Source organism: Cupressus sempervirens, chromosome 9 (genome assembly GCF_028749045.1).
Source record: "Cupressus sempervirens isolate cs-2001-9-10 chromosome 9, ASM2874904v1, whole genome shotgun sequence".
Taxonomy (NCBI): Eukaryota; Viridiplantae; Streptophyta; class Pinopsida; order Cupressales; family Cupressaceae; genus Cupressus; species Cupressus sempervirens.
In genome coordinates this window covers 578,181,285-578,195,641 of record NC_143126.1, presented here as the reverse complement: position 1 = coordinate 578,195,641, position 14,357 = coordinate 578,181,285, and the positions used below count along the sequence as shown (strand labels likewise).

Below are 14,357 nucleotides of genomic sequence, written 5' to 3'. Positions count from 1 at the left end.
TAGTCACTTAAGTGAACATAGTACCTTTATAAAAATAAAGTGACAAGGTAAATGAACTTTAATAGTTACTTAATCGGTAAACCATATAATCATTAGGCATTAAAATAACAGATCAAACGAACTTGGATAAGCACGTGCAATAGCTCGTTGGAAAGCTCTCGTTGAGATGCTGCCAAACCAAAACTGGGATATCAAGAATACTGAGCTCTGTCTAATTACTAAAAATAGTAAGTATCCGAACAACTTGCCAAAACTGCTCTGATGGGTTGAAAGTTGGAAATGTCCAGGCCGAACCTTGAACTGAACCCTGTAAAGAACCTCTTCGCCTCCGAAACCAAGGCGAAGTGAGCCGGCAACATAGAATTATAATGTCCCAGAAAAAGGGAACATTTGAAAGCCTCCCTTCTCAAAGATTGCTTGCCCTCAAGCAATCCGCTCATACCTGCAGAAACCAATGCCAGGATCCCATACTCGCCTTGAGAACGAGATTCTACTCCTCTGCCGATGTAACCCGGCATGCATCTTCTCAAATTCGGAATGGTGAAACAATACAATAAGAATCGATATGCCAAATAATTGAATGCCAGGATCCCAAGGCTTACCATTAAGGGATACCAACTACCATGTGCTGCTGCCCTGTGTACCAATACCCTCTGTTAGAATGAATGCCTCACTCCATGAGTGACCCTGCGAGTCTGTACTGTCAAGTGATGATGGGAGCTCGGCAATATACCAATATCTACCCCAAGATGATAACGACCAAACTCTCCTCCTAGTTTCCCGATAAAAGGCAATACATAGGGATGCTCCCCTTGGATCCCAAGTGAGAACTCGTACGTTGTCTGAGATACCACTGACCAGCTCTTGTAATATCTGTACCATTGTACCACTGTACCACTTTTGTAATATCTGTATCGATGACAATGATAGATCCGGCCAATCTGACTCCACCATCATATCACACTGGTGAGAATGGAGTAATCCTAATCTTTGGAACTCTGATGTGTTAGAAGGCTGAAACACACAGATCATAATCATATGATTGTGTAACAACACAGCATAATCCGCTAGATGTAAGATACTATTAACACTTGGATCCCTGATTACCCAATCAACATGATCCTAGGTAAAGGAAAGAATGGTTGGTGAATCACCAACATCGTGAGTGCTAACACTGTCTTTAATATCCCACTGAATAAAAAATGTAGACACCTCATGTGAACGTAGGGTAATGTGTGATCTCCCCACTCATCTGCAAATAACTCATTGACCCTTGAAGGCCAAATAGAATTAGCGAATATATTACCAACATACACATGCAAATCATTGATAGTGGAAATATACCAACAAGAAAAATCACCAATCAACAAGTAGGCCATGGCCATCTCATAAGAGCTGGGTGATAAAACTTTGGGTAAGCTGAAAATTCCCTCTGAGCATGCTAAGGATAAATTTGAACTTCCCACTCCACCATAAGTACTCTCGCTTATGTCAATGTCTTTGTAAAAGGATGGTTCACCATTAGTTGAAATCTCTGAATTATCCTCACTTGTTGTATCAGTAACCATGTGCTCTTGTGAAAATGTACAAATGCTGTCATAAAAATCAGAATTTTCAGACTCATCAACTTGCTGATCCATAGAATTTTTCCCACCATAGAAAGTCTCAAACGGGGAATACGTGATTGAATCACATTGTTTGCCTTCATATCTACCCACTTTATGAATTCCTTCAATGATTTGCATTATTTCTTGTACCCTTGAACTCCGGTTATCTTTTTCATGAGTGGCTGCCTCACTTGTTTGATTTTCAGCTTTGTGGATGGAGTAATGCGTTAAGCTCAATTGGAGGCATAGCTCATCTACCTCCTTCTCCTTGTCCTTTCCAAATTTTATGGCTAGATCTCTATGCATTAATAATTGCAAGTAATCATATTTTATCATTTTCAAACTTTCGAAAATAGTATGTAAGAAAGGACTTGTGACACCACATACACTACCATGTCTCTCTTCTATCACAATCTTCCGCATGAGATCTTCAACCAATTTGGAAGAATCATCCATTCTTGTCAACACTTGAACAATCTTGTCTTCTTTGACCAAAAACATATCTAATAAGTCAAGGAGCGATAATAGTTTTTGACCATCTCCTTCGAACACAAGTGGGCTGCTCTCCATAGAATTTTCTGATTTTTCATCACATAGGTGAACAACATTTTCAGATATGTCCTCTAACTCAACGCGCGCTATATTATCCATCTTGCCAACATTGCGGTCCATTTGCTCCTCTTCAAAATTTGACATAATTTCCAGCCTATTATCACCATAAAATTTATCCAAGGTAATTTCCATGTTGCCAAATAAGATGCTGGAGTTTTCCATGTCTAAATAGGATGGGGAGTTGCCAATGTTGGCGTGTTGGTCAACTCTTCTATATGGGCCATCAACATGCTCATCAGAAAGACTAGCGTAAACAGTTTCATAAGATACTTCTATCTCCCAATTACTCGTTAGTAAACTTGTGCCATTATTAGTATTTTGCATATTATCTGTACTATTATCAAGTTGATTGGTATCTTCTCTATGCAAATTTCTGTAACTGTACTCTGCAAGGAGATTCCGAACCAAATCATAGCATTTGTTTCTTCTCATATCTGTCTTGTTTTGCAGCTCTAACTGAAAGTCCACATAATTAATGAAAGGAATTTCTTTTTGAATTATAGATTGCACTGAATTTTGATAAAAATTCTGGGCATCTGAATTTTTTGGGCTCCCAAAGCAAATTGAATTTACTGGCTTGTCAACTTGGGCATCTGAATTTTTTGGGCTCCCAAAGCAAATTGAATTTACTGGCTTGTCAACTATGTTGAAAATTAAGTTTCTCAGACTTTGGCAGTGGGTGCAATATCCAAAGTTTAAACACCATCTGAAATGCAAACCTCTACACACTAGAAATGTTCAAATGAAACAAGTGGCTAAAACAAGAAAAAAAATCTATAAATTTAAATATATTTGCATATACTTGCAAAAAAGATGATTCAATTTGCAAATTTATCCAGGATATGCTCTTCATTTAGAATGAATCATCACAAATGACTAGGTATTTGCAATATTCACGAAGGCCTTGATTGAAACCAAGTTAGCTTAACTCAAGGTATCTGTTAGGGCTTCAGGAATTTACGTCATTGAGGGTTCGAAGTCGAACATAAAGATCTTTCCATTTAGAGATTCTCCAGGTAATATTATTTGGGAAGGTAGTTATAAAGAGAGACTTCCTTGGCGATTTCTAAGAGCCCTACTTGTAGTCTAAGCTTAGCCTAATTATTATCCTTGAGCATATCCTATTTAGTGTATTACATTCAGGTTTTCCTTTGTTGATTTATCTATGCATAGTTCAAATCTAGTCATAATCTTGCGTTGACCATGTTTTTGTCAGGATTATTCCTACCTCCCTCTCAACGTTGTGGGAGTTGTGGGGACAGGCTATATGGAAGCTTCTTAGCAAACAGAGGAAACACAACCACTTTAGAATTAAGAAAGATTAGTTTCTTTGAACTAAAATTAGGTAATCATAGGTTATTGTGGAATGGTCTTGTTTCTGAGAGGTGTCAGCTTCTTTGTTGATATTTCTTGTATCTCTCATTCACTTATGGGAATTGGCGCTTCCCAGATTGCCAATAATGTATAGTCTATTATGATGACCTTTAATTCCTCTACTTGAACATTGTCCTCCACAAATTCAGTCATTTCTATTTTCTTCCAATTTCCCTCCTCTTGCCTCACCTGCCTGCTTTAATAATTTTGACCAATTTCAACAAATGTGAAAATCAATTTAGACAAATTCTGACTGATATTCTTTGTACTTGTCCTTTTTTGCTTTATAGTTTGTAAGTGGGATCATTGATTTTTTGTGATATCTTAAACTCTTAGTCAGTATTTATGGTTGTCCATTAGTCCTCAATTCTATTTGCCATGATATTTTGACCTTGGTGGTTTGGCTGCTGATATGCCTATATCTTTTGAGCCAATCTTTGATTGGAGAATCATCTAAATTATGAACCATGTAGCAGAAGCATGTAATCCATGTAAATTATTTAAAGTCCTATTGGAATATTTCAAAATCAATTTTATCTCCATAGGGTGAGGCTCCTTGTGCAGCATCATTGGTATTAGTTCTGAGTATTTCTTGGCAGTTTTAATTCTGCAGTATAAAACGAAAAGATTTCTGTCATCATCAAAACCATATTTATGATGGAGATATGGAATGTGGCATACTCGGTGCATATTGATAACTTCATGCCTTCAAAACTGAAGCATGGATTTATCTAGTAAACAGCTGTGTGCTTCATATTTATATGAGCCCTAGATTGGTTTGCCATAGAAATTGGTTGTAAGGTAACCTTTTTCCTTAATTTGTTACATATTCAGTAGTTGCTAATTTAAGATTCAGAAATACTATATGCAGTATCAAAAGGTTTATGCATCTCAAAGTTAATCTTTATAATACACGTGTTAAGGACAACTGTACTTTCAGAATTACCTAGTAGGATTCAGGTAGAATCTGGAAGGAGACAGAACTTTATTAAGAAGACAGTGAAATCGGGATGTAATAATGAAATTATGCACCAAAGTAAAAGCATAGATTTCTTAGTGACTGTAGAATGCATTTATTTTTCTATTTTTTGCAGGAAATTGAACTTGCTTTCCTTTGGGGATGAAGCAGAAGAGGAGGAAAAAGCATTGGCTTCTGTGAAGGAGAAAATTAAAAGCAGTCATGATGTGCTGAGTGATCCTCGATTGTTAAAAGGAGAGGCTGAACAGGTACACATATGAAGGTCATTGCTAATGGATTTGTTTCTTAGTATGTCTTCTTTCTCTCAAGATTAATTATGTTTTCTTTTCCAAAGTTGTTTAATATGAATTGGAATTATCATTAGTCTCTTTAGTGACATTCTTCAGTTTTCCTTACTGAGAATATTATAAATTTCTTGGTTTGACGTTTGAACTGAATAATTGTGAGAGTATGGAGTAATACATATCCTGTCCATTTTTCTATACTAATAAAAAATGAGCAAATTTAGTTTCTTACTATTCTGAACTAGTTTTTCTGCTGTATTGTAGTCAATAAACCATCCATTCTTAAATTTCTCGGTATTATTCTAAATCTTGTAGCAGAGACACTCTGAGAATAGCTCAGATTGCAGTGCTTTACACTGCCAAGCATCTGTATTTCTGCAATGGCATGATTTGGCTGCAGAGATTTCCCCTTTGCTGATTGTTAAGGTTAAAATTGCAAGTCAATCTTGTGTTCACTAATGTATGATTTATTCTTTCGATGGGCATAAAAAAATCATTTAATAAAGAATACAGTAGTTAGACCTAGTGTGTCTTTAAATTTTCTACTATTCCATCAATCTTCTTTGGTTGTTCTCAAATTCATTTTATTACATTTGTTTTAGAGTTTTTAGTAATTGGCATCAATTCATGGGGTTTGCATGGAATTTATTCAATGGGTAGAGCATTTGGCTAAGTTGCCGGTTCAGGTACAGGTATGAGAACCTTGTACATGGGTATATGCAAAATGCTTTTCGGGGGGGGGGGAGGTGGCGTGTATGGTCAGGTACGTGCGCCTGCATGTGTGTATTTTATACATAAAATGTAAAGAAATATACAGAATTGTAAAACTATGTTGTTTGATAGTATGATACTTCATTACTGATCAATGCCAAATGCCAATTGATAGTTGAACTATATCATATATGTCAAGGTCCATGATTCCAATGAAAATCATTACAATTACAAAATTGACAAAAAAGATGGTACTTGTCTTCCATCTTCAATATCGTTCAATAATCATCAAAAGGATTATTAAAAAAGTCATCATCTTGCATTTTCAGCTGCTAAAAATTCAAGATTATTTGAACCCAATGTGGTGGCACTTGCACTAGATGCACCATGTGTAGGTATGCCTCATCATCATCACCCATAGTGATTGTAAAAAAATCCTCAATGGTTGCATCCAAACTGGTACACTCAGTGGCAATATCCCAAAGCTGCATCATTCTTGTGTTGGGGATCCTTGCGTGATAGAAGACACAAATTGGAATGAATATAAACCAAGTCCCGAGCTCCGTTTGCAGCCAATCGGTTATGCTGCACTGATTTGATAAATAAGTATGTACTCCAATGCTGTTCAGCAGCTGAAGAACTTGCAACTTGGAGATAGATAAGATAAATTAATTGATGTCCAACCAATGACCACAAAGAAGGTCAAAGGGGCTGCAGAAAACAAAACAAGGATCCAACTCATAGCGGGAACACTAGGTAGGGCCCAAAGAAATAAACCCAACAATAACAACAACTTGCCTCTAAAACAGGGGAGGTGGAAAGAGTAGAAAGCAAAACGAGGACCCAAGGAGAAAAGAGGAGAGGAGAGAGGAGAAATGGTGGGGGGGAGGGAAGACCCACCAAGGGTTCTTCAAAAGGCCCACTAGACATCCAAGGCAGTTGGAAAACCCAAAATGATGGGTAAGCTGGAGGAGCTTGGAGCAGAGAAATGAGAAACAGAAAAATGACAATAAAAAATTAAAAAAATTAAAGAATGCTAAATTCTCCATCACAATTGGTAAAATAAAATAAAAAAACTTGGGAGAGGATCATGATTGCAAGAGGTAGGAGGTACATATAATCTCGATAATCGACACACCACCCCCCCTCTCCCCCCAACCTTACCTCCTACTAGTTTGGTTTTGGAAGTGAAGCTGGTAGTTTGGCGTTGAAAAGGGTTGAGGAGTGGTTAAGCAATCAATTTGTCGGTTTCAATTTAAATGGGAGTATTAACATTCAAGTCCTTTAGGGTTGAGTTGTAATGGTTGGACCAAAAATTCTAATCGCATTCATAATTTAGCTAGTCAAATAGTCCAAAATATATTATCAAGACATATTTTATGCATAAGTGCCTTAAAATCCTTAGAAAATTTGATTTCCATACTTAAAATGTGAAAAATCCAAAGGAAAATCAAATTTTCAATATACAAATGCATAAAATCTAGGTAAGGCATGAATTTCACCAATTGATGAAACATTTGTAATGATTTTTTTTTCATTTTTGGGATATTAATCCCAATATGATTTCCCCCTTCTGGATACCAAGAATAAGGAATAAAAGTTAAAGAGTCTAGATGTAGAGTGATTCTCCCCTTGGGCTTACACTTAGTCCCCAATTTGGGAATATCCCAAACAAAGCATGAATTAATCCGTGTTTACTGTACAAGGTAAAAGGATACTTATCACATGTAGTACAATAAGATATAACACAGAACATATACTTTATTCATATACGCAATATGCACCTCAATGCTTACAATATGATTATGCTCATTACAATTATTACAATGATGATGTTCCAAACTCCCTTTCGGATGGTGTACATATACTTTCCCAAAGGGGTGACTCAACCGTCATGCGACCATTTAGATACTATTCTACACATTGGCTACAATATAGAATTTACCGACAACATCATCCCCCCAAAAAGAAAAGTCGTCTTTGAACAACAATTACAAAATTACCGAGACAAAATAACAAAATGGTATACATTGACTATGACTAACTATAACAGGATAGATCTTTTTCCTTAATATTACATTCACATTTCTCCCGTGCCTACACCAAACTGGTCTCCAAAAACACGTTGCATCTGTAGCCTCTGCTAACACAATGCTATCACCTTAGCTAATCTAACTTTGATAGCCACCCGTGGCGTCTTCTTTGCTTCCAACCCCTAGGTACGTTGAGCCAAATGTCGCTCTACTGCCTCCAACTTGATGATCAGCTCCTCTTGAACTCTCTATGCATCCACCAAGAGAGCCTCACATCCAACACCTACTATGAGTGCCTCAAAGTGTAGTATCCCTCTTGAAAGGCTTGTTCCAGTGCTCTCTCCACCTTTGGCAGACAAACACTCTATGCCTGCAGTAGCTCTAAGTCTCATCAACTGGTCACACTTCCCACGACTGATAACCGAATCCATACTCTCTTTGCCATCTGCTTATGTTTTCTTCACTTCTTGTTTGTCTGTCCCTTCGACACCATACATTATTCATTATGAATTGTTTTGATTTGTCGTCGTCCTTTTTATTTTTAGAGAACCTCCTATCACCCTTCTTCTGTGTCCTTACAGTGGTCTATTCGGTCTACTTTCCTTGCATGCATTCGATTTCTCCTACACTGTACGGTGGTGTCGTCCTCTTTCCCTTTGCTGTGCGGTGGTCACTTTCCCTACCTCTGTACGGTGCGAAATGTGCTCCCTTTCTACAGTTTCTTGCTCTGTGATTGTACTGTGCTTTCAAACAACTGGATGGCCGTATGGTGTCTGTACAGTATCTACAACATTATCGTCTCCTAACAATCCTCATTGCCGTACAACGCTTTTCCTCTTCTCTCTGGTGGTTGTACCTTCCTTAGGCCGTATGGTGGTCATTCTGCACTCCCTAACTCCGTGCCATACAAACAGTTTTGTTTTACATTTATTGGATGTCTGTACGGCAACACAAAATCTTTAGCTGCATGGCTTTGCTTAGCTTCTTGTTCGTACGGCCGTACGGTGTTGTTTTGTGAGTCATACGCTTAGTGAATCACTAAGCCGTATGGTCATTTTCTGCCTTGTGCTCAATACATGTGATTTATTGAAGCTGTACGATATTTCTATCCCTCCTTTCGCCCTCTCCTTTGTCGTACGGTCTCTACCTTCCTGTTTATGGTTGTCATACGGACCGTACAGTGATCCTGTATACTTCCCTTCCACGTCTTTCCCAAGCCTTACGGTCTCCATCCTCTTCTTGCAAGTGCTCTCCTTGTCCATACGGTAGCTTTTCCTCCTTCACTTGTGTGGTATTGCTTCTCCTCATGTCCGTACAGTGCTTACTTCTTCACAGTTCTGATGTTGTATCCGTACGGTACTCCTTTATATGCAGTCCGTACAGTGTTTTTCTAATATTGCCACTATACATTGCATTCTTAAGGCTGTATGGTGTTATATAATCTCTCCTTTACTTTTTCATTTTCCCTTTGACTTCTTATTTATACATATTTTATTATAATTACTTATCTTACATATATACATTACTTATCTATTATTTTTAGACTATCTCTTAGTTGCTCGTTCAAAGAGGTGCATTATTTTTTTCACGATAAACTTTCAGCTTCGACCCATTCACTGCATCGGCTACTTCTTTCTCGTTGAGCGTCCATAATTTTATTGCTCCATTATCGCCAACTTTGTGTATCTTGTATGGTCCGACCCATTTAACTTTAAATTTGCTTGGTCCGATTTCGTTCCGCCCATTTTACTTCAAAACTAATTGGCTTGGTTGAAATCTATTCAATTCCAAATGCTCGTCATGTCATACTTTCGCATATTCTGTGTAACCTCCATGGCCCATTGTGCCTGCAATTGTTGCCCATCAAGTTTATTTAAGTTATACAATCTCTCCCTCAGGGTTTCCATATCGCCCAGTTTGGTCTTGATCGCAATCCTTAAACTTGGTACCATGAATTCCATCATCTGCCACTCCTTGCCGTCAATAACTGTATTCTTGATTCTAGAACCTTCACTCCGTACTACTGCAGTTTTTATTAAGTCCTTCCTCTTTATTTCCTGTGCACACTGTATGATGTGTTTTCCTTGCTATCGGCACCTTTCTACTATATCTGTGGTGCAGTGTAACATTTTCTTTCTGTTCGTTCCGTTCACTGTGTACTGTACGGTGGAATCTTTCCTTTTTTTGAGATCGTGTGGTATGTTCTTCCTCTTGTACTGGCCATATGGTATGTTCTTTCCAGATTCAGCCGTAACCGCCTTTCCTTCTTTCGCTTGTCCATATTCCTTCGAACATTCATTTTCCTCTCCTTTCTTATCTGCGTCGACTCTTAACATATTACAACTCGGAAAGAGCTCGTAGTTCTTCATCTCCCAATGGAGTAGGCTATTCATTGAGTATAGATCGTCATCATTCAACCCTCCTTCTAGTCTCAACACTCCTTTGTCTGGTTCCATTCTCTCCTTTCCTTCATCGTCACTTTCACCTTCACCTTCAGAGTCCGATGATGCTGCCTTCTCACCTACCATCTGTGTGTGTAGGTCAATTATGAATCTTCAGCATCCATGTTCCATGGATAGTGTATTTCGTTTCTAGTCATTTTTGAGTTTTGCTTGTACCAACCAACCTCGTCCAAGGATAGCGTCATACCCTTTTCTTTTTAGTGGGATGACCACAAAATCCAATAAAAATGGTTGCGTTCCAATAGTTACCGACTATGCCATCAAGGTTCCAAACGTTTTGATTCTGTGCTGATCCACCGTAACTGGAATATAGGTGGCCACAACGTAGGTTGTCCCAACTTTTTCCATAAATCTTCTGGTAACACATTCACGTCTGACCCTCCGTCCACAATTGTCTATAAGTACAATTCCCAGAATACCCATCTCGACTATTGTTGGATGCCTTCCCGTCGTGAGTGCCAGTAGCATTGGGTCTGTTGTCGTTGTTCCACTACTGTCCCTTCCTATTTCTTCCGTTTCTTTTGGGAGTGGTGTCATATTCAAAATTGCTGTTCATAACTGAGGCATTGTAAGGTCATGTAATTTTATAGGGACTTTTGTTTGCATTAGCTGCCTTATCATGTTTTGTTTAGCTAGGTTCCTCTTCGAGTTGTCGGCAGTACCTTTTACTTGCAACTTTCCTGTTTTCATCTATCTTTCCAACTCTGTTTGTGCTTGTTGCAACCTTCCCTTTTTTCCTTTGCATTTGGGTACTTTACCTTCTTAGCTTGGTCACGTGTAATATCTAGTATCTTCTCATCACATGCTTTGATGCTTAACAAATTTACCCCTTGCTTCAGGCATTTTGAATCTTTGTGGTCTCTTGAAGCACACCATCTGCATAACAATTGCGACGTCTCCTTCGTGGTACAATCTCTGGCGAAGTGCTCCCAGAGGTTGCATGCACGACACTGTATCATTGGTCTTCCATTCGTGTCATATTGTATCCGACTTCGGCCTCCATTGTTATTATTATTACTGCCCCTTCCACGTTGGTTATTGTTCGATATCCTCCTAAGGTTGCATCGTTCTTTGTATTTGTTCCAGTGGACACTTCCTACGTCAGTAACACTTGCTGGTGTCCCTTTGACTTCATATTGAACGAACATTCCTTTAGGGAATGTCCTGTGACCTAGCAGATATCATAGAATTGTTTTTTCGAGCAAGAGCCCTTTGTATGGCCCTCTTCCTTATAGTTTGTACACCACAATTCCCCTTTCATCAAGTCAAGATTCTTTTTCAGATTTTTAAATTCTTTCAGCATCCATAGCATATCCTTCTACAACGCTCAAACTTTCTTGCTTGATTCTTCGTCACTATTGCTACTTTTAGACGATGAATCGTCTGAGTCCGACGAGTTGTGCTTCTTCTTCTTCTTGCTTTTTTTTGTTCAGTCTCTAGATCCATCGCTCGATTATACGCATCTACATACGATGCTGGAGGTACAATCTTCATTTTCTTCTTCAGAGCTGGTCGTAGCCCCTCATCAAACCATCATTTCTTCAATCCGTTAGCCGGTTGGCTCTCCATCTTTCCCACCAACTCTTTTAGTCGTCTTGCATAGGCATGGATCGTTTCATTCTTTCCTTGCTTTGTGTTGTATATTTCTGCTACAATTTCGTTATCGTCCCGTAGCAGTCAGAACTCTACTATGAACTCCTTTTTGATGTCTGCCCATGTAGTCAATCTCTGAGGATTTGCGTCTGCAAACCAATCAATTGCTACACCTCGTAGGGTCGCTGGAAACTGCCAGACCCAATCATCGTCGTCCATTACACCATTTGCCGTCCATATTGTTTCACATGTTTTGTAGTGTTTGATTGGGTTTTTCATCCCGTCACCATTAAATTTCAACAATTTCTCCTTTGGTCTTGCCATTGCTACTTTCTTTTGGTTATGTTTTGCTTGCTGTGTACCTGCATTGTTCTATAGAACCGCACTGCTTCAAACAACTGCCCTACTTCCAACAACCACGTTACCTAGTGAAAGAAGATTTTCCTCAAGCGAAGTTGTTCGATTCTGTGCTTGTATCCATTCGTCGAGTGTATTGGGAACGAAGAGTTCACTCTATGCTCGTGCTCTTTCGGCACTAAGCTATGCAAGTTGCTTCCCTTCCGTTCGGATGCTCTACCCTCGACGTATACAAGTTAAGGAACTCCTCCTTTGTCTCTTCCACCAAATTCAATTGTTGTTGAGTCTCTTCTAGCAATTCCTCAGCACTCCTTGGTTTGCTAGGTGAATGCACTCCCTCCGTCTGTGCTCCTTCATCCCCTCGGTGCCCATTGGAAATCTGCTAAAGCTTCTATCTGCGCTCCACCTGTTGTGTTAAAATTAAAACTTCCCGTGTTGTGCATATTTCATCCTCATCTTTTATCTTATTCTTATCATTGTTAAGCATATTCAACATTAATCTTCATAACACTTCCTTTGTTCCAGGTTCGACGAGCAACAACGCCAAATGTTTATCATACAAGGTAAAATGATACTTATCGCATGTAGTACAATAAGATATAACACAGAACAAATAATTTATTCATATATGCAATATGCACTTCAATGCTTACAATATGATTATGCTCATTACAATTATTATAATGATGATGATGTTCCAAAGTCCCTTCTAAATGGTGTACACATACTTTCCCGAAGGGGTGACTCAACCGTCACACGCTCGTGCGGATACTATATTACCCGTCGGCTACAATATAGAATTTACTGACAACAATCCGAACATGGGTTGATTTTGCCTTGAGGATACTTACGGATGAGCAAAATAATTCTTATTGTGGGATTGGATTTGTCCCTATGTGGAGCAATTTCCATTTGTGGGCAAGAAGATGAATTTGACCAAGTATAAATGTGGGAATTTATCCCTACATGGGTCTAATTTTCCATCTTGGGTGAATGGAAATGACATTTGATTTTTCTTATGGAGTTCGAATTTCCCCTCTTCGAGAGGGTAAAGGGTGGACTTAATGAAATAAATGCAATCCCTCCATAGATCGATTTTCTCTTGGAAGCTTTAAGATTAAAATTAGTTAAATGAAGGGAAATCAATTAAATACATTTTACATAAACTTCAAGGTGGCAAGTTTTTATCCCACATTGCTTGTGTGGGTGAAACTCAAGCAAAAAACTTCTTTAAAAAGCAAGCTACAACAATGAGAAAAAACAAAGGTTGACTAAGTGGGTCCAAGGTCAAGTGGACTGAAAATTGAACATTAGAGGTGAAGAAGGGCATGAATGATTGCGAGTAAATCTGATATCGTTGATTGAGGAAGCAAAATCAGAACCTTCTCCCAGCCACCAATAAAGAAACTGACAAGGTAAGAGGACAGAATAATTTGTATTCAGATTTCAATCTGAAAATTCTTCCACAAGGGCCATTTTTTGCAAAATCCATGTATTTTCTTACCAATTGAACAAGGATAAATCTGATTGCAGGGGCTTTGACAAATGGGAAGTCTGAATTTTGCGGTCATTCTAATGACATTAGAGGACTGAAGATGTGTGTTTTCAAACCGAGTGTGAAAATTTTTCTATATGGGGTGATTTCGTTAAGAAAATCAATAACTCTTTAGCCCCCAAACCTTTCCAAACTTATTTCTAGGTCAATTACAAGTTGAAAAAGCAATTTGTAGGACCGGTTCCAAGCATCAAAGGGGCACAATATGTAAGTTGTCATGACCCTTCCCGGAATGGGACCCAATGATGATAAATGATTTAAAACATAAAATATTAAGTAAATATATAATAATAATATAATGCAATATACTACTAATACGTTAATATGACTACATAACCAAGCATTATTATCTCATAGCTGGCTAAATTTTTTGTAAGTCGCTAAGACTACAACTTACAAAATGGCAACTTTAGACAATGGTGTAGTGAGATAAATCTCTTCTCTCTGCAATAGGGGTGTCTCCCTTCTTACCTTAGGTGGCTACAGCAGAAACTTGAAGGTGGCTACAACAGAAGCTTGACTGAGATTGACAAATGGGCATTTCTTTGAATCAGCTCTTTTCAGAAATGCTTTTATGGTAACAAATACTATATGCAAATCAACAAAAGGTACCTACTGCTAGGTAATAACAGTGGTTTAGTAGTTGACTTAAGAACAACTCTTAAGATAGTAGTTATAACTGAATTTGTTTGATTGATAATAAGAACCTAAAGTCTCTTACGATCAATCCTTTTTTGATGAATAAAGTGAGTAGCTAACAAGGTGCAAAGTCTCTTGCCAACTATCTAAG

General features: G+C 38.3%; 1 protein-coding gene across 1 annotated transcript in view; it reads left to right on the top strand.

Moving 5' to 3' along the window:
• The window catches only part of LOC149539979 (Cyclophilin-like peptidyl-prolyl cis-trans isomerase family protein), a 291,729-nt gene that overhangs the window by 94,740 nt on the left and 182,632 nt on the right, over window positions 1-14,357 (top strand). The window contains exon 6 of the mRNA XM_089801194.1: window positions 4,688-4,820. Coding sequence (XP_089657320.1) covers window positions 4,688-4,820 — 133 coding nt within the window. The remainder of the gene's footprint in view (window positions 1-4,687; window positions 4,821-14,357) is intronic.